Source organism: Anopheles arabiensis, chromosome 2, assembly GCF_016920715.1.
Source record: "Anopheles arabiensis isolate DONGOLA chromosome 2, AaraD3, whole genome shotgun sequence".
Lineage (NCBI taxonomy): Eukaryota > Metazoa > Arthropoda > Insecta > Diptera > Culicidae > Anopheles > Anopheles arabiensis.
The window spans coordinates 64,710,650-64,731,766 of NC_053517.1; the positions used below are offsets into that span (position 1 = coordinate 64,710,650).

Genomic DNA, 21,117 nt, shown 5'->3' on the forward strand with positions numbered 1-21,117 from the left:
TGTAACTTGTATCACATCGAAGCAGCCAATAATGACATCCAATGAAAAGTGTATGGAAAGTATGGAAAGTATGGAAAGTATGTAGTAAGCCGTAGCAAAGATTGGCATCGAAATCAAAGATGTTGAGATCAATGGCAAACGTTAGAAATTCAATCTCTGAAAACTCTGTTAGATTAAAACGCAAAGTGGAATGTGACAGGCATAAGGTCCAAAGCCTTGACAAAAAAACACACTACATAATGTATAGAAAAGATAACTCTATAGGATTACATTTATTTGTTATTGTGTCAGTAAAAAAATATTTTAAAAACCGTTCACAAAACGTTGACACACTGCCGGGGCTTTGTCTAAAAAACGTGTCTTATCATTCATAGATTTGGCTCAGTGTTTTTGTTGTTGTGTGTTTTCGTTTGTTTTGAAACGTTATTTTCGCTTTACGCCTTCTTAAAAGCCTCTCCCCGACATCTGTTCATCCCAGGAAGAGCAGCTTCTTGATTTGTCGCCATTTGAGGAAGGCTTGCGGGTCCTGCGGGTTAAATGCGTCCACCTCCTGTACCTCTAGCGCTGGTCCAACCAAAGCTTCATTCTGTGACGCCGGTAAGCTTAGCACGGTGGCCACGCACAGCAAAACGGCCAACACAATCATCTGTAGAAGGAAGATCACACATTACAAAGGGTGAAAATGATCAAGCACACCCCTTCCCCCTTATTTAACACCTACCGTAAAGCGAGCGTTCATCGTGATAAGGCAGTTAGACTGTTGTTGTTTGGATTGATCTGTTGATCGTGATCGTGGCGCTCGATGTTTGGGTGCAGTGCAGTGGTTACTGGTAGCTGACTTTGTTGGTGCTCAACTGATTCCCTCCGTACGAGTCCTGACACTTTTTATACAACCTGGGTCGGAGAAGCCACATGCCGAGGCAAAGAAGGCAGGCAAGAAGAAAAGACGGCAACGTAATCGCCATCGGCTACGCAACCAACGCAACCGTCAACCCCCACGGCGAGTCGTAAAAAGAAAGCATTTGTAGAAGGGATAAAACAACTACTTAGCATGTACGTACTTGCCAGTGTGTTAAAGGAAACCTCCTCGGCTCAGGAGAAGGGATCCGCTGATGGATGGTGCTGTGATGGACGATAGAATTTTACATGTGATCGAACGTATGGGAGCTGTTTCGATTTCGATTGCGGTGAGATATTAGAGTCACTCCAATGTTGAATTCGAACATTTGCACTGAATTGTTAGGGTATTGTGATTCAAAGTTCTTCTAGAACAATCTTGAAATTTGGATGTTTGATCGTATTGTTTTTGTTTTAATATAAAAATATAAAATATATAAAACATCTTAATTTAAAATTATTTGCATACGATGCATATTTGCATTTTTCTAAAAACGCTATTTTCCTTCCACATATTGCATATTGCATTTTTATGTCCATTTTTTTTAAACCCTGTTTTCCTTCCATATAAAATACTATTTTCACTTAATTGTTCGTACATTTTCGTGTTTTAAAGGCGCATAATTATTTTTGCTTAGTTCTTGAAATGCAGGCAATTTGAATTACAATTACAATATCATTATATTACCATTCACTTCAAGACAACGTACACAATGTTGGATTCTACAATCACCCTAATAAGAGGCGCACCACATACGCCACGCGTGATATGAATTGCATTATAGGTGGAAATTATCGCATCACCCCCATAAAACACACAACATCGTGTGAATCAGATGCACACTCCCCCCAGGCATCCCCAAAGCTCGTCGTCGATCGAGAACGAAAGTGGAATTGATGATGGCACGTAATCGGTCTACCGCAAACCGGTCACCATAGAAAACCAACAACAACAACAAATTGTCACCGTCGGTGATCGACCAGGATCGTCTAATGGGTAGGCTGATGCCCTACATCTCGATATGGTTAGCACCTGGGCGATCGGGGGTACATACCCCACTAGGCATCGATCCCGTAATGGGAGATGCTAGCAATTTCATCCGCAACGCACAGGCCAATCACCCGTTTGCGCTTGCCGGTTGAGCGACGTCGTTACGTTCCAGCCCTTGGGTCATACGATCGAAGGAAAGGGCGCGTTTTGTGCAGGCTTCAGTCCGTTTCCCTGTTTGGGTTCAGGTATACTGGCGGGGAAATATTACGGTTGTTTATTATTACTATTGAATTATTGCTTATTGAAACTTTCAGTCTATTAGCTTCATTAGCTTCTCCATTTCAATGCTTCATAGCTTCTCCAGCAATGTTTATTGGTCCCTTTTAAGACCTAAATTTAAGCCTTTTTCAGCGCATTCAGCGAAATTGCTGCTGCTTCACGATCTTATTTGCATCACCTACTTATCCAATTAATCTCTGCAACGTCAGGGGTTATTTACGCGTGGTATTCCGTCGACATCCCAATGAATTCGATGGGATCAGCACGTTCCGTCCTGACATTTCTCACATGGCGTGCGCAACTTTGTGACACTATCATACATACTTCGCATGACAAACCCATTTCGGCTGTACGATCGACTACCTCTCTGCTCTCCCCTGCCTCGCTCTGGAGAAATGCCGTGCGGCGCATCCGTTTAGTCGTGGAGGATACAATGCCCCCCCCCCCCCCCTCTCACCCCCCGCCCATTCAACTCGTATCCACGCGGAGGGAAACGTGCGTCCTGCAAGCGTGTTGTTCCCATTACACACTTTCGTATGAATTGGGATGAGGATGCTTTTACGCCCCTGCAGTTGCCCGTGCACCGTGTGGACATAACATAATTGCACCAGGGCACGCATTTTCTTTTGCCGATGAGGTAACCGTAACGCAATCGCATCGAAGAAAGAATTGACCCTTATCTGATGCCGCGTGTGGTCGCGGCACAATCACGAGCACGGGCACGGGACAGACCGATCTGCCGATCCAGCGTGTTACCGTTTGTGCGAACAATGTTGATTAGCAACGTTTCGGCCTCACACAGGCCCGCGCCTTTGGGGCCCTTCGAGTGCGATCGTACTGGCGAAGACAATCTGCGGCGGCAGACGAAAAGTAGCCACCAGTACCACCGGGCGGGCAGCCCAACAGTGGGTCGGGCAAAACCCAGGGGGAGATGCACTTATGTAAGCACCTGACCCGCGACAGAAAAGGAAAATAAAGATAAAGATTTACGCGACAAGCGCGCTCGGGGGAGAAAGCCTGCGGGCGAGAGGTGCTAGGGAAGACAGTGGGAGTCCAGTGGGAGGGGAATGTAAGTGTCACACCGATCATGAATGAGTTCATACCATTTGTGTTGGACACTTGGGCTGGACGCTTGGACTCGTCGTAGCAAACCGTGCAAGATGGCGTGGGATGGTTTTGGGGGAAGGCGATCATACTATGATCATCATAGCATGCGTGCAAATGTCGATTTATGAAAAAGACAAAAAACCGGCCCCGCCCGTGCTTCGTGCAATCTTTGCATCTCTGCATCGCCGGCAAACAAAGGGCAGGCCGGCCTGTTCATGGTCAGCAACGTGAGCCGTACCTGTTCCCAGCACAGGCCGGTCAGGAAATTCCAATACCGCGACTCATCGTCACAAAAATCAATAAACAGCACCGTCCGAAAGTTCATCCGGCGATGAATGAAACCGACTCGGGGTGGAGGAGACCTGACCTCGGGCAAAAGAAAACACAATGCACTTGGGAGTGTAACTGAAAGAGATGAGGAACACACACACACAGGCAAGCACGCGTAAGTGTTACTTAATGCAAACAGTATGTTTTAAGACCATTTTTCAACCCTCGGAGGAGTGTTTTAACCGTAATCTTAAACTGTCATTTCGCGGTGTTATTACAGGGGGGGTGACACTCCGTAGTATGGATTATATGCGTACCCAAAGCCTCGTACTGGGTTTGCCAATTTGCTGTACAGTGTACTCCATGGCCTGCTGCTAAGGGCGGACAAAAAAAGATGAAATTTTGAATACAATTGATATGCTCGATCGTTGATCCATCAATGTGTATCAATTTGTTTGCTTGTTGTGCTCCCTTCTTCTGATTATACTTAATATTTCTGCTCCGAAAATTCGTTCTACTTTTGTGCAGTTTTTTCTTACTTTTCTTTTACTTTGTATTCCTCTTCTCAGTCTTTCTCTTATTCATTCTCTGTTTCTTCTTCTTCATGGTTGCACATTAGTGTTTAATCTCGAAATTCAAATCATTCGATCGATTACATAAAAAACTTTGTGAATCATCTAACGAATTGCTCCCAACGTCCAGCATCGATCAAACATCATTTTTCCAACAAAACCGATCTTTATTAGTTTTTTTTTCTTTTAATTTTGCATTACTTCGTTTTCACCTTGGAGAAGGCGATGTTTTTGGAGGAGGCGCGTTAGAATAACTATGACCAACTTCACTTGCCAGGGGAAGCTGGATGGAAAAATCTCAGGGCCTTTTGCTTCCACCGAGGATCTGCGGCAGTGGGTTGGTTGGGCTTGTCTGTCTCCTGTGGCTCTCCTATGTAGCTAAAGCCTACCACTGGATGGAACAGCCGGCAGAACACCTAGGATTGCACATAAAGTCCAAACTGATGGTGGCACCAACAGTGACCCTACTAAAAAATCCTGATTGACTTGGCCGAGTGATGGACAACTTCAAAAGTGTGTTCATCTACCCGTACAAGATTTCATCCTATTTCAAGTCAAAGGTCAGGACCGACAACAGCTGCTAAGTGGCTCGGAAGGATATTTTATATTCACCTCAAAGAACCGAGGCGAAGCTGGGACTAAACTGCAACTTTATAGTACCACATACGCCTTTGAGAGATGATCACTGTCCATATCTAGCCGCGTTTGAGAGGAAGATGCTCAGAACCATCTTAGACCTCATGTGTGTGGAAGGATACTGAAGGAGTAGATACAACGACGAACTGTAAGAGCTGTATACGAGCCAAGCTCCGGTGGGCTTAGCCCTTTAAGTCCTTTTGGGCCGTCCGCAAGGATAGCGGGGGCATTATAGGCCCAATTTTAGTTGACAAGATGGCGTGGAAGGTTCCACCATTAAAACTGGGATAACGGATTGGCAGACGAAGGTGCGAGATTGTGAGCGGTTTCGGACTCTTATGTAGCAGGCCAAGGCAATTTGTGAACCACTGCTTAACAACATACCCTTCGCGTGTTCAACACTTAAATGGACCGTGCCCCCCATGCGAAGGACTGATTATCCGGCTGCTTGATACCTAAAATAAGTCCCGAAAGCCTGTATAGGCGGCATGACCGTGTAGGTTGTTACGCCCAGAAGGGGAAGAACCATTAGATTGTAATGCTGCACATGTTACGGCTATTGTATAATTAAGTATAATATTTATTATGGAAATTTCACGAATTTATTCCGTCATTGAGACATATTTTGGCATACACACGACTAGATAAGCATTCTATTTCCCACAAATACTGCAAAGGTTACTACTACTGTGCCTTGGCCCGTCGATTACGATACATGCTTATGTACACCGTGCTCAGCAGATTAAACACATTCATGCCAAACAATCCTCCTATTGAACCAACCACATTGGGGATGGGATAAACTTGCCATGGTCGATCCCAATCCAACGGGGCGACCACTGATGCTCCCCAGGCCCCCAGAATCACTCCGATGCAGTTGTTTTTGAGTAGATTCAGATAGCTATTTGTTAGCGGGCTTTTCAGCTCGAGTGTTTCTGATAGCAGCAGCTGGTAGGTGTGTGATTGACCGATGAGGAGGATGATCGGGAATATGGTAACCGTGGTCAGTGTTAATGCCAGCGATGATGTTTCTTCGTACTGATCCAACGGTGCTCCAAGCACGACGCATATGAATGCATAAAACAGTGTTGCCAAGGTAAACAGCACTGCAGCACCAAACCATTCTCTCCAACGTGTTCGGCCGGCCCTCGCGTTCGCTACACCAGCGCTCCTTGCCGACGATGATGATGATGATGATGACGGTGGGCCACTTTTCAGTCCAGTTTCGAGTTGAAACATTTGTTTTACATAGAAATGTTTAAGTACTTCCGAAAGCGGTAAAATAAGCAGCACAGCTGACGAACAGCACTTTCCTAGATCGTAAAGCCGGTTACTGTACAGCAGATACACAAAAAACGAAGAGTTTAGCGCAATCGAAAGAACGCTAATGTTGATAAACAACTTGGTCGCGATGGCGCTTTGTGCCTGTACGTCCATTCTTTAACCGTCTGCGGCCTGCAAATATGACGAGCATAATCAAAATGTTGCCAAGGCGTTTACTATATTTCACAATTTCATACTCACTTTAGCCAACCAGCTTAAAAGTTTAGATTTTGATGAGCATCAGAGATCGGGATATTATTCGAAACATTTGTTGATTTTCCATTCGCATCCCGCAAAACAGCCCATTCCAGTCGAGCTGTCAAATAGAGTTCCCGCAGAACAAAGCGTGCCTATCGGTGCAGTATCGGTGCAGACAAGTCTGCCTGCACCAGGGGTCGGCAAACTTTACCAGTAACGGGGCGCATTGAAGAAAATCACATGTACCCTGTGGGTTAGTTTTTAGGCCGAAAACATCAATAACATTCAAAACTGTGTGTTATAACTGCTTTCGGATGTTGTTAAAACTTCTGCAAGTCGTAGACTTATTTTAGGCAGCTTGAGGCGAGCGCCAAAATTAAAATCTATTTACCCAGAGATTCGATCCGAAAAGAACGTTCGTATAGCATTCGCTCCTATTTATAATCTTTCTGTTTACCGCCATTCCGTTTCCATCAAACCTTTTTCTATCGTTTTGGCCGATTATCCTCAAGGTGGATTAAAAATATCAGGTGGTGGATTAGGGCCTTTGGGGGGTCGCCATAGTTGAGGGACTTTACGTCATTTTAAAACCGTTAACCAAACACTCCGCCTTATTTGCAGGCGTTGCTGCGGAACTATTTCATTGGCCGAACGCTCCACTACGATACGGATGAAGGAATAGTGTCGAGGACTGTATCTGCTGGCGTTCCTCAGGGTTCGGTTCTAGGACCAACACTTTGGAACGTCATGTACGACGACCTACTCCGCTTGCCGCTCGAAGGACTACGAGCGGACATTATCGGGTTCGCTGACGACGTGGCCTTCACATTTTTGGGAAGGACCACGGAACAGGTCAGCGCATTAGCAACGGCTAACCTGGAGAGGATCGAGCGGTGGCTGCAAGGAGTCGGTTTGGAACTTGCCCACCAAAAGACCGGGTTCATGATCTTTTGTACCCATCATGTCCCGCAGCTCGCAGAGCTTCAAGCGGGCGGTCACTCGATCCAATCCACGGAAACGCTGAAGTACCTGGGAGTGGACCTCTGCCGCAAACAGCACCACAGCCGGCATCTGGAGAGGGTGGTCAATAAGGCTTCACGGATTACGAATGCCTTGACCTGCCTGATGCCGAATAAGCGTGGTCCTAAGAGCCGCAGTAGGAGACAGCTCGTAAACGTCGGCAACAGTATCATCCGATACGGTGTTGCCACCTGGGGGCGATGGGTGCTCGACAAGGAGACCCATCGCAAATCGGTCCAAAGGGCGCATCGACCGGGGGCTCTCCGAGTCGCCAGCGCCTTCCAGACCGTTTCTTATGATGCCGCTTGCGTTGTTGCCAACACCACCCCGTTAGTCCTCCTCATGCAGGAGGATATCCGCTGCCACGACGAAAAGGTAGCGAGTGGTGGAGTTCAATCGGACATACGAAAGCGGCAACGGGAGGAGACGATGAGGCGCTGGCAGGACCAGTGGACAACGGGTGCAGGGCAACCAGGAGCACCAGGACTGAAGACGAGGAGGCTGATTCCAGACATTAATCTCTGGGTCAGCCGCAAGCATGGGGAAGTTGACTTTTTCCTCACCCAGCTCCTCACGGGGCACGGGTTCTTGCGCTCCTATTTCGTCGAGAAAGGCATCCTGGAGGGCTCGCCCAACTGCCCTGAATGTGGTGACGCCGTGGAAGACGTTGAACACGTGCTGTTCCACTGTCCACGGTTCGATCGGATCCGGAATGAGATGCAGCAGCGGTGCCATTCCCGAGTAACAATCGATAACATCGTCTCGGAAATGTGCACCCGCAGCGAAACGTGGGAGGCCGTCCGCGCCGCCGCCAGGACAATCTTCTCCACTCTCCAAGCGAGATGGGATGTTGAGCGTCCACCAACGGCAAGGCGACGCAGGCGGGCCAGACAGCGGGCGAGGGACGCAAATGGTGGTCCCTCAGGCCATGCGGCACGGCAACAACCCGCACCGCAAGGGCCACCGTAGGCTGGAAAGTTATAAATCTTTTATTTATTTTCGTTTCTTTCCAGCTTTCTTTTTCTCTTCTCTCATCTATTTTCAGCTTTCTTCTATCTCTTTCTCCTTTTTCTTGTTTCCTCTATCCAAATCTCGTTTCAGGAGAACTGCCTTACGTGCTTGGAGTGGTGACCAACGATGCCGACCCCCCATTGCCCACCCGAAGCGTGGGCGATAGGACCAAAGGGACCGCGTCGCACCACGGTAAGCAGCGTAATAAGCAGAATCATCAGACCAGATCGCCGCAGAAGATGCGTCGTGACCCAGGGTGCAACCGCACACACGACTCCGCATGAAGTAATACGCACCACAAGCGTACCGGCCGAGTTGGGTGAGTCGGAGAGGGGGATGGAATATGCTCACTCTTCGTTAACAAAAAAAAAAAAAAAAAAAAAAAAAAAAAAAAAACCGTTAACCATTGGTTTCTGCTCACAAAGCTTAGCAAATATAACAGATTTCTTTGTTATTATGTGCATTTTTGTGTGACTATTGATTTTATCGAAAAAATGAGATACAATAACAAAAGATTTGATGATTTGTTTATGCACAAAATTTAAAATCATGTGAGTAAGAGTTCTAATCTCACGTAAATTGTCCATGCGGCTCGTAGATAATGAGGAATTAATGTGAAAATTGAAAAAAATAATGATTTCTTAGTTATTATCATCAAAAATGTCGAAAACACAATAAATTATAGCATAAATTCACGGAATAATAAAAAATAACGCACTTTAATCTTTGTTTTAATGTTAAATAAGAACTCGCAAAGTCCAAAATATAATTTTAAGGAATATTTAATCGAAAAAATGGGGTAGATAACTTATATGAACAAATTTAATAAATGTAAACAAAGTTTGAATCCTGGGGACCTTACGTCAAGTGACGAATTGTCAAAATGCACCAGAGTCCACCACCTGATATTTTTAAATCCACCTTGGATTATCCTTCGCTAATATTTCACGCTTCCGATCTCTCAATCCTATGGCATAGCTCTAGCCATCCTACACTGTCAGTGCCGCTCAACTCTGTTCGTAACACTGTGTATAACAATATGTTGGCTACGTTAGGCCGAAAATACACGGACCGGAATTTCGCGGCCGCGGAATTCCGCCTGCTGTCAAACCCATATACAAAGTGTCAACAGCAACTTTCCCGAGCTGTCATATCCATACATTTTTCAGCAAGCGGAATTCCGCGGCCGCGAAATTCCGGTCCGTGTATTTTCAGCCTTAAGCTTTTATCAGCCACCTATGAATAACGATGCTAAATATTTTGACACCTATAGCTTTTTGCCGGCAGACAAATTTAATAATATTTCCTCATTGATTCGTTGTTAGGTATTCATCATCTCTCAAAAATATTCTTACCTGAAATAGCTATACTAATCCCTATCAGCTAGTCCCCGGCGATTAGAAGGCGATTCGCGGTACTATTGACAATAATTAAATGCTTTTGTGTTACATTTCAGCGAAATATTTCGTTCGTAACTTTTCATGAAATTTCACAAAACATTCTTCAAATTTGATTTTGAAACCGACAAAAGCATATTTTACAATCGTCTCAAGGACCGTAAAGATAACAGGTCAAGTTATAAGCCCGTTTTGACAGCTAGGTGGAAGAAGAATCGACGAAGAAAACTGACAGTTAGTTTTCCGCGTTTGGTGAACGTTTCAAGTTCTCCAAGGAAAATTTTCATTGGAAATCACGGGCTGTGTTCTAATCAACTAAAATATTCACCCAATTTGATCTCCACCAAATATGGACCATGCAAAACGTAAAAAAACCCATCAATACATATACCAGCGGAAAACCATCTGTCAAAATCGGAGCCCAGGGGGGGGATCGCCAAAAGCGCTATAACTACACCTCATTATACATTCCACCTTGAATCGTCTGAAGAAACTACAGGTGGTCCCCGAGATACACGGTACCTCTTATACGCGGATTCGGAGATACGCGGTTTTCTAAATTTGACAGTTCTTTGAGCAAATTGTACTGATTTGACACATCAATTGTAAATTGCCAAATAATTTCCGTTTCGATGGAATGTTTAAAACTATTTCAAAAGGTTTAAAACTGTTATATTCAGTCAGAATCACCTCAAATAATTAATAACGAGGCTAAAACCGCCCCTACTTGCAAAATTACACGAAAATTAGTGATATTTAAGCTGGAAATCAAGAGATTCGACTTACGCGGAAATTCGAGATACGCGGTATTTTGCGGACGTGTTCGGTTCCCATTAACCGTGTATCTCGGGGACCGCCTGTACTTATAGTGATTCCCAGTGATGTGTGAGAATCGATAGCATTGTTTATGGAACATATGTTGCCAAATCGTAAGGACGAGGTGTCTAACTTGTGTTTGTAATAAAAAGGATCCAGAAATCCAGAAATGTTGCCGTAACATGTTCCTGGCCTTTCTAAGAACTGAGCTATTTGATTTAATTTTCGATAAATCACTAAGCCTTACTTATAACTTACACAATACAAGAAAGCTTCGCCTGATCCAGCCGTAGAGCTCACTGTGCTCCCTAGGGGTTAGTGCCAAAATAGGAATCGCTGTTGAACAGCTTCTTGGATGAGCTCGGATAAACATAACATGTCCCAGCAATCCAAATTTCGTTTACCATCAAATCGTTCCGCCAAGCTCGTTACGCGCTGGGATAGATGCCTGAAATAGAGGATCGCTGTATTCACTTTGGCGGTTGTGATCCTTCTCTATGGCTGTTGTGCTGAATGTGTTATGTGAATACAACCCGCATAGCATAGCATGTCGCGTTTTTTTAACAGTATTAATGTTGTGGGACCTACTTCAGATTAACTTATTCCATCTACGTTTATGTTCGTGTAGTTTTTACTTGTGGTAGAATCCCGCTTTGAAGGGGCCGGCTACACGCGGTCCATTTAATTAGAAAATAAATAAATACTTACCCACCGCTTAAACCGCTTTGCGATTTTGGCCTGCTGCCTGTCCGACGCCAGGTGTCCGAAACCCAGAATAAGTAGTTTCTCGAACAGATAGACAGATAATCATACACAACGACTGAATGTGAATTCAGATTAAACGTGTATGACAACCGCATAGAAACTTCTGTGAGCTGTATGTTTGTACCAGTAGTGTATTAGTTCCTTGGAAGCGTTAAGACATCATGCCATCCTCAGCCATATTCTGCACGTCAATGTTTAACAACCAAATAACAACTAAGGGAACTTCGCAATATTAGAAATAGTGATATCTTTCACAAAGTAGTCGATGGACTTATGGGTCGGACGGCGTTACAGGGTTTTGTTTTTCCTATTCAACTTAAGTCCACGGGACAATTTTGCGACTGATTCAAGCATCGACAGTCATGATTGACTCACGACGAATCGGAAGTGTTTCTCGTGGTCTTGAATTGAATCGCAAAACCTTGTAATACAGTGCAAAAACAAACACAAAAACGCCATTGCATAGATTTCATGGATTCAGTCTGTATTGTAGCGCCAATTTCATGTTTGATTCGTCATTATTCTATCATTAGTCATTCAGATTATACGACATTCCTCATTCCAACATAGTAAAAAGATGGATAGTGTGTAGCATTCGATTCGATTCGCTCCAATTACAGTAATTCCAGAGATCATGTAGAATGTTGCGCAATCGCGAAAATCGCTTGATCCAAATCAATGTTTTGTTTTTTCGCCATTGCATTCGCCATTGTCATGTATGCATGAATTAGGCATGAATTGCATTTTCCCAATTCACTCCATGCATTAAAGTGTAATAGGTTATAATGCGAGACTGTTCTTTATCATGAATTTCACTTCTTTCCGGAAAAGTTATGCAAGTTATTCTATCAAAGGGGAATCAAAGGTACACACCACTGTGCCCAACACGTACACGGCGCACGCACATACCATAGATAAAGAGCAAAAAAGAAAGCAACCCTCTTCTCCTGATGGCATTCAGACGTATTATTCATCAACTACTATATTCCATCTTAAAACATGTGCGTTTTATGAACCATTTGTCAGATCTCAGCACAAAGAAGGCAGCAGAGTATTGTGTACACCCCACTGCTCTGCCGAAGGTTCATTCTACGTTTGTTCATCGCAACAAGACTCATCCAAAGACTATCCGTCCAAAACGATACCAAAAACCAATACGACACATTACATGATCGGATCGATCGTTAGCCTCATGATCGGATCCCTGTGCTATGGTGGGGTTACACAGGGATGGGATGGGAAGGAAAGCATCGATTGTACTGAAAACACTCTCATTCCGACCCTTTGCCATTCTCGCTCGATGCCTGATCAACTCTCAATAAACAAACTAAACATATTCATATTGCTCCTTTGCGTTTGAATTAATTAATTTAATTTTGTATTTGTTTGCTTCTTCGCTTGTCTTTATGTATGAAAAATGTGTTTATTTTTTTATGTACGATACTATCTCGAGTTTATGTATCATGCATATATGCGTATGGTATGGTATGCGCGAGTTATAAAACGTAAAATGGAAACATTCCTTCCTTATAGAGATCAAGGGACACCACCAGTTGATCAGCGCTGACACTAAATATATGCCCTCTATGCCCCCCCCCCCCCACCATCGCACTTCCTTCGCTTCTCTACATCCCTGCTCTTACATACTGTTGTTTTTAATCGCATCGATCTTCTGCGTTTGCCTTATCCTCTTTGTTGTCCTTTCCATCGTTACGTTTGTGTGTTTGTGTGTGTGTGTTTTCTTTTGTTTTGGATGTATGTGGGTGGGTGTGTATTTGTGTGTATGTATGTGTGATTTGTTTATGTTGTTACAGTTTTGTTAATTATTGGAAAGAATCTATCGAAAACACACTACCACATGTTGTTTTTTACATTATAGCGCTCTCTCTCTCTGCTAGCTCTCTTGCTATGTCCCCCTTCCTTAAGACTTTAGTTCGGCCCAGTCCAATAAGTAGACGCAGAATAGCCTTGCTGCTTGCTTGCAGTCTTTCCCTGGTTATTATTTTGCGGTCTTTGACCGCTACTGTTGGAATCCTTCAATTGGAAAGCGATAAAAATGGTATTGATTTAGGGAGAGTTCTTCACACAACACAGTCCATAATATGACGTCATTTTACCTGGTGCATGTTTTGATGCATATTGATATTGTGATGCGTAGCCATCGTTGGTATATACGCCAGATGCTGCCCGTAGGGTTGTGCGGAAGTAGTTCCAGCCGTCTGTGTTCCGGCAATGTTGTACGGCGGCGGCGTTCCCGAATGGAACGATTGTTTGTCATACTAAGGAAGAACGTAATCGTCGTGGAAAGGGACAGGAATAAATTCGAAATTAATAATGAATTTTTGATTTGCAAATCATTCATCTATACTGTAACCCACTTACATTGACTTTGTTGATAGCAACATGGTTTTTACCATACATGGATGGTGCCATGTCGGATCCGCTGCCAGAGCCAGATTGCTGATTGGCAACGGTTTGACCCTTCGATTGCTGCTGTCCCACGATGGACGCTTGATAAGCATTCTTGTTGTAGTCCTGTCCTGATTGCCCAAGCGTATCATACCCGGTCGCTGAACCATATCCTCCTGTGTTATAAGCAGGCTTTTGGAACTGACCGCCGGATGTTGCCGCATTTGTGGGCATCTGTTGCTGTTGGTGAGGAGGATGATGTGTATGGGTGATGGATGGTAATTTCGATTTGTTTGAAAGTTGATAATTTTGAATTGGTGAATAATTTTGATCGAATCGTTTTGTTATATTCAGGATTAAAAAGGATCGGAGGCAAAGGGTCACGGGTCACGGATCATGTAGGAAAAAGGGGAGGGGGGGGGGTATAAAAAATTAACGGAACACAATTGAATCATAGGAAGGGTTATATTTCAGGGACAGAGCAGTACGGTCCCAATTCCGGATTGATGATGGATGGCGGGCATCACATTCGTTGATTTAAGGGGTTGCGTTTCCGTTGGCGATTGTGTAGTAGAGATGATTTGTGGTAGGAAGTTGTGGTGGATGATGGAGAACATGCAAAAAAGATACAAAACGGTCAACATTTCTACATTCATATATGCTAGTATACGTTACTAGAGCTAAATACTACTAACAGGATAGACAGGTGTGCCATATTGGAAGCCGCTGGCCGGCATCATATTGCCGCCGTAAAAATAAGCGTATGGCAGGTTCAACATAGGACCACCAGACCCTGTTTGTTGGGACAAGGAACTGGGAACATTACTAACAGGTGACGAGTTGTTGTCGGTTCGCGTGAACCGACCATCGGACATGGTCGAGTACGCGACGGAACCAAGGTTCGCATCGCGTACACCGGCCGCGCCGAGACTCGTAGGCGTCTGGTAGTTGATGTCGTAAAAACCAGGCACATGCGGCATACGCTGTTGCATTAGCTGCAGATCTTCGTACGAATACACTGCAGCTTGCTGATAGAATGGCAATCCTGGTGCCTGTATGTACGGATTAACCATCGGCAGATTAGTGACTACACTCGTTCCGCTAGTGGTGCTGCTGCTTTTCGCTGCAAAATATAGAATAATACACAGAAGAAGAAGAACAAAAACATTATGTAGTAAAAGATTGCGAGTTTCAACGGTTTTGCTAGCTAGGTAGGTGTACTTACTTGTCGTGGATACCACGGAACTGATTGGCAGCGATGACGAACTGGTTACATTATTGTTGGAATTGTTCGTGCTACTGTTCGAAACCGTACTAGAAGCCACACTGCAAAATGAAAGAAAATCGAACATATTGATAAACATTCGTTTTACTTTTACTCAGGAGAAATCGCAGGAGAATTGCTATAAAACCCCCCGTAAACTCAAAGGGCGTCACTCCTTTAAACCAACTTTAACATAATATAATAGTGTACAACAGCGTAAAATTTGTAAAGTGAGAATTCAAACAGTGATCAACAGCCACCCTCTTCCTGCTGCTGTTCGTGCACATTGTACAACATTGCTATGTGTCACGAATTATAGTAGCAATTCATTTATTTACCCTTTGCATTTACACCTATAACGTGAGGAAGACATTGAATAAATGTCAACGAAAAAAAAATTCAACAATACGATGTTTTTTTTTACTTTACAATACAATAAAAACGAACATAATAATTATATACTAAATAACGCAAGAAAATAAAGCTAAAACATACAGTAAAACAGCATAATTGACGATGTCGGATGTACAGAGTAGTGAAAGTAATGAAGTACGTTTGTTATAAGAACAAGAAAACGTTGTGACAAGCAGAAAATCAAACACGAGAAAACAAAACAATAGCACGCATGGGTGTGAAAAATGGGTGTTTAAAATATAAATCAATTTTAACGAGAACAATACAAAACAAAACCTACCTTTCAAATGGCGTTGAAACCACCGGCGTGTCCTTCAGTTTTGACGAACTAAAATTACTACCATACTGGCCGGATGTAGTGTTTGTGCTTCCAGAATACCTAATGGGGGGAGGGGTTCGAGTGGGTTGTAGTGAAGGAGGCGGTTATGTTTTTGTAGGAATTCATATTTTTCGAAAAGATGTATGCATGCATTATTTGTATGAATGTTTTATAGGGTAAAATAGTAGAACGACATTATTTGGTTTCTCCCGAAAAAAAAGTTTTCTTATTGTTCTGAACTTTAAACTAATAAGCAATGAAGGTATGTTTAAGCAAGGATTCTTAGATTAATTTGATGATCAACCAAATCAACTTAAAACTTAACTTTAATTCAACAGTACGACAGCAGTATGAAGTTAAATAATATGACGGAAAGAATTACTTGTTCAGCGTTCCTTTTGTCGATTCTCAAAAATAGAGATAAGGCCAATTAATTAACCAACTAGAACACAAAACCGGCCACGAGTACAGTCTTCAACTCGAACGATCTAAGAGCATACCCGTCATGGGTTCATGCCCGAATAGACCGTGCCCCCATACGTAGGACTGACTATCCTGTAATCAATAAGTGACTGAAAGGCCAAGCCCCACTACTAGTGGTACTGGGCAACCCTTGACCGACAACGGTTGTTGTGCCAAAGAAAAGCAAAAAAAAGAAGAAGAAAAAACATATAATGATATGCAGTAATGACTATTTAACGGTATAGTATAGTGCATTATTTAAATTGTTTTACAATTTATCAATCAGCTAATAATAAATTCACCAGAAAACGTGTAAAATGCGGGTACTTTAGTTCAGCGAGCTTTCAAGATGAAGCTGACCTTAACTATTATTGAAACAATTACAATTATTAAAAATTCTGTACGGTGTAACGAAAGCTTTCGTATACACACACACAAAAACCCAAACACATTAAAGAATCAAATGTATTTTTGAAAGTTAGCGAAATGGTGCTTACGAAACACTATAAGCTATATACATGCACACGCACACATACCATTACCGTTGAGGAAGAACCTTTTTGCAGAAAGGAAATTATAATACGTGATTTTGATAACGTAGGATTAAGAGTATATCACGAAGCGACAAAACAAACAAAACCGCGCGTAGCTTTCAGTCATTTCTAACAGCTCAATAATATGTGACGCTTCACTTACCCTGTATTACTATTTAGTCCCGTATTTCCGTACACGTTCTGTGAACTGTTCTGATAGTTCTGCTGTGACGGGAATGCAGACGACGTCTGGCTGACCGGATATTGGCTGGACAGATAGCCACCAGCGTTATTGTTCGAGCTGCAGGCGCATCAGTCAACGAACGCACGTAGTAGTACACGAATGACATTCAGTAAAGATAATGTTGTTTTGTTAGATCCAGCAAAGGATTTTTCGTTTCAATAAATAATATATTAAAAATCGCAAAAATCAAATTCAAAATCAACGGGATAGGTTTTAGACACCGGGGGACACAATGCCAAACAGAAGACACGCAAATTGCACTTACCTGCTATTTACGGCATTATTGTTCACCGGCAGATTCGATTGATTTGATACGCCTCCGACCGAGTTGCCCGTGTTGTTGTTCGGTACAACGTTGTTTGTCACGCTACTGCTTGGCGGCTGGTAGGCATTCACATTTCCTTGGTTGTACGAGCTATAGTTATTCGTCGATGGAGGATAGGCGTTCGTCACCTGTAATTAAAAGCAAGCAAACAAACGTCAATACTTTGTAGTGATGTCCTCTGTGATGGATGTTTTGCTCCGGTAGCTGATAGAATCTTCTTATTTGGCTAGCAACGAGCTAATAAAAGATTAATAAACATAATTTGTCGTAATAAACGTAGATAAATGAAGCTCCATTCGAAACAGACTGCAATGGATAGTACAATACGATGAATGTTCTTACCTGGTTGTTAGAATAACTCATGTTGTTGTACCCTTGGGGAGCACCGGTAGGAGGATACGACGCAGTTTTGTTCGCCTGCGTTGATGAGTACGGAGCATTCTGATAGCCACCGGTCAGAGCAGTATTTGTACTTGCCGACTGACCGTAAGGATCCGATTTCGTCAGCTGATCCAACGCTAGCAAAATAAAGCCAATTAAACAATTTTAATATTTCCACATTTCAGTTCAGATCATTCACACTAAATGCATGCCATACATTTACGCATAGCGGAATTTGGGGCAAGTGTGCCACCTTAAGCATTTCATGCTATAATTCATTAGAACGTGTTTATCAAAAGCCGATTTAAATCGCATAACCATTTTACATCTATTTCCTCACTTATAAATGAGTTTCGCTTGAATGCAAACAAAACTGTTTTTGAAGCGTTTTAAAAAGGGTCTAAATGACCTTGTTTTTTGGGCTATGGGGCAAGAGTGCCACTCGTATGGGGCAAGACGGCCACCTGGTTAAAATAAACGTATTTCTTAGATAATTAGAAATTGTTACGTTTGTAGCACTAGTGTATGTATTCCTACATGTCTTGAGTCACCAATGAACCCCTTTTTGACCACCAACTGTACCACAATATGGTTTGTTACTGTTCTGTTTTTCTGGGGTGGAATCCGCTCACTGTTCTTAGCGCACCATTCCGCAGCACGCTACAACAATGTTTACATTTTTGACAGCTCGCGCCTATGAAATATGGTGGCAGACTTGCCCAAAAAAGAGATGGCTCTTTTGCCCCAAAAGTTGTAACTTTTTTAAATTGAATTTTTCAGTGACAAAAAGAAAGTTTTTTTCAACTAACTCGCCAAAAAAATCACGTTTTCTCAGCTTTACGGTGGTGTAAATATTTTCTCGGTTGATTGCTCCCAGGATTTTTCAGAGCTTATTTGGTTTGATTAAAAATTATAATATTCTGCTCAATTTTGAAACTCAACATAAATTAGTTCAAAACAATGGGAAATATCGATTGATCTATATGAAATTCGGCTCCGTATACCTAGACATTGGAATGCATCCAACTGTATACACAATTGATCATTAAACTAAAATTTTTAAGAAAAAATACTTGGTGGCACTCTTGCCCCAAATTCCGTTACATATATACTATTCTACACTTACCAGCCGCTGCATTGCTCATGGAATTCACACCAGCACTAACGGATGTGGATACCGAACCCGATGCATTGGTGCGCGAGTAGCTGTTGGCAAGCCCATCGTTTTGAGAGGAAAGTGCCTCCGTCGTCCCTTGGCCCGGCATAATCTGGGATGATGCTAAACCAGGTGCGCCAGGCAGATTGGACGGTTTTGGCTGCAAATTGTTAGGAACAACGCTACCCGCCACAACGCCACCACCAACCTTCGATTGATAATCGTTCACATCCGGTTGCACGGTTTGCTGCGGTGCTTGCGAAACGACCTGTTGCTGCTGTTGCTGCAACTGACTCTGAGCTGCCGGCGGCTGAACTCCAACCGTAGCTGGCGGAACCTGCGCTCCCTGTTGCTGCTGTTGCACCGTCTGCGTTTGAGACGCCTGTGGCTGACCGACCGCCTGTGTCGCTTGGGATACCACCGACGTTTGCACGGTAGATGGGGTTGAATCCATCACGCTACTGCCAGCGGTTCCTGTAGTCGAATTGAACTTATCCGATACTACAGCATCAAACGAATCGTCCGCACCGAAGTCCAGTCCACCAAACTGCACGTCCAGGTAGCCAATGTTGTTCATATTATCACCCGGCATTTCGACGGCACTGGATGGGATCTTCGATGGTGGCGGAACGCGGGCTCGTTGCCGCCGTACTGGTGGCTGTTGCGTCGCCGCAGCCGCATAGCTCGTCGGAGCTCCAGCAGCAGCAGCAGCAGTAGCGTCACTAGTTGCCCCAACGTAAGCAGTTGGATATTGCACGGAATTCGGTTGAGGCGGCTGCTGCTGCTGCTGAACTGCCGGAACAACTGTCGTGGGCGGTTGGGATGCCACCACGCCTGCAGGTGGCTGCTGCTGGAAGCCGACGGCACTTGGCGTTGGCTGGAGATTGGAATTCTGAGACGATAGAGTACTAAAATACTGACTTTGTTCTGCCGAAAGGGACGAGGACGTGTTCATAGGCGGCATATCAAGCGCCTGCCGCAAATGCTGTGCAGCAGTCGTAGCATTCGGAGTGCCGGCATGCAGGTCCGAATACTGTGGTACGACGCTCGCGACACCAGTTGCACCGCCGGCCGCAACCGCAGCAGTAGCCGTACTCGAAACGACAGTTGTACTGTACTGCTGCACCAGCTCGGTATCTTTTGGCGGTGGTGGATTCAGTACCTGCTGCTCCAACCCCGGGGGCGCTGCGAGTTCCGTGACGTCTATAAGTAGGTACAAAAAAAGAACAGGCAATATGTTACTAGTAAGAACGTGTAACTAGATATAACTAGGAATAGTCTGGCGTTTTCAAACATTCGCCACTCACTGGATGCCGCCGGTGGCACGCCTGTCTGCGTTGACTGTTGCGATTGCTGCTGCTGAGCACCAGCGCCAGCAGATGGGGCCGTCGTCGAAGCGACAGCGCCTGCATATCCTTTGGTATCCGCCAACGTTCCCGTGTACTCCTCGTTGTCCCAATCGCCCCAAGTATCGGTGAAGGCCGTACAATCTTCGGGCTTGAGGTCGTTCGCGTTTGCCGGCGTCGTGACTGGATCCCACGAATCGATCTCTTGATGATCGTTGTTCATCATTCGCGAACCTCGGTTCTGATCGCGCGAACCTGGCCCACGAGTGCCTAGACGCGGGCCACCACCACGACCTCCTCGCGAACCATAGTTTCCACGGCCTGGACCTCCCGGACCATCGCGTCCGCCTCGCATGCGACCGCCATCGCCTCCCGCTCGGTTACGATAGCCACCGCCCTCTCCACCCTTATCGTAGCCGTTACGGTCGCGATCTCGGTCACGATCGCCGCCACCATCGCGATAGCCACCGGCACGGCCACCACGGCCCGGTCCTCCAGAACGTTGGTTGCCCGAACCGCCACGGTTGCCACCACGGCGCTGCTGCTCCTTCAGATCCACATTAATGCCGCCCAGCTGAACACTGGCTCCACCAACGGTGGTCGGGCCCGTTGTCTCCCAATCACCGCCGTCTTCCCCGTCCTTCTGAGCCGCCGCCTGAGATTTGCTTTTTCTTCTTCTTGGACGTCGTCGCAAAAGCCCCGACCGGGAGCGTCTCGAGTAGAAAGATCACCGCTCGATCGAGATCGCTGTCGCACTCCTGCAATGCGCAGCACACCTCTTCCTCGGAGCGTTGCGTGGTTTCCATCAAGCTTTGGATTTTCTCCTGAATCTTGGGATCATCCATGCCGCTCTTGATGTCTGTTATTTGGGCAATGCGAATCTGTTCGGCCGTCGGTTGCTTGGCCTTAACCACGGTGTGAGTGGCAGAGGCACCGCCAGCACCAGCCCCAGAAGCAGCTCCCGTAGATCCGCCGGACTTCT

General features: G+C 44.7%; 2 protein-coding genes across 2 annotated transcripts; both read right to left on the reverse strand.

Annotated features, from left to right (window-relative positions):
* Window positions 1-5,309: 5,309 nt before the first annotated feature.
* LOC120893398 (phosphatidylinositol-glycan biosynthesis class F protein) lies at window positions 5,310-6,411 on the reverse strand. The gene is made up of 2 exons (XM_040295243.1): window positions 6,277-6,411; window positions 5,310-6,207 (listed from the first exon to the last, which is right to left on the reverse strand). Exon 2 carries the CDS (start codon window positions 6,187-6,189, stop codon window positions 5,437-5,439), a length of 753 nt encoding a protein of 250 aa, XP_040151177.1. The 5' UTR covers window positions 6,190-6,207; window positions 6,277-6,411; the 3' UTR covers window positions 5,310-5,436.
* A 5,334-nt stretch (window positions 6,412-11,745) lies between these two features.
* LOC120898002 (protein lingerer) lies at window positions 11,746-21,101 on the reverse strand. The gene is given in 12 exon segments (XM_040303270.1): window positions 11,746-13,316; window positions 13,400-13,561; window positions 13,665-13,931; window positions 14,387-14,814; window positions 14,917-15,017; window positions 15,650-15,748; window positions 16,847-16,984; window positions 17,193-17,380; window positions 17,595-17,770; window positions 18,760-19,992; window positions 20,097-20,793; window positions 20,795-21,101. Coding segments are annotated over 12 exon segments (3,780 nt in total). The 5' UTR covers window positions 20,981-21,101; the 3' UTR covers window positions 11,746-13,211.
* Between the last annotated feature and the right edge of the window lie 16 nt (window positions 21,102-21,117).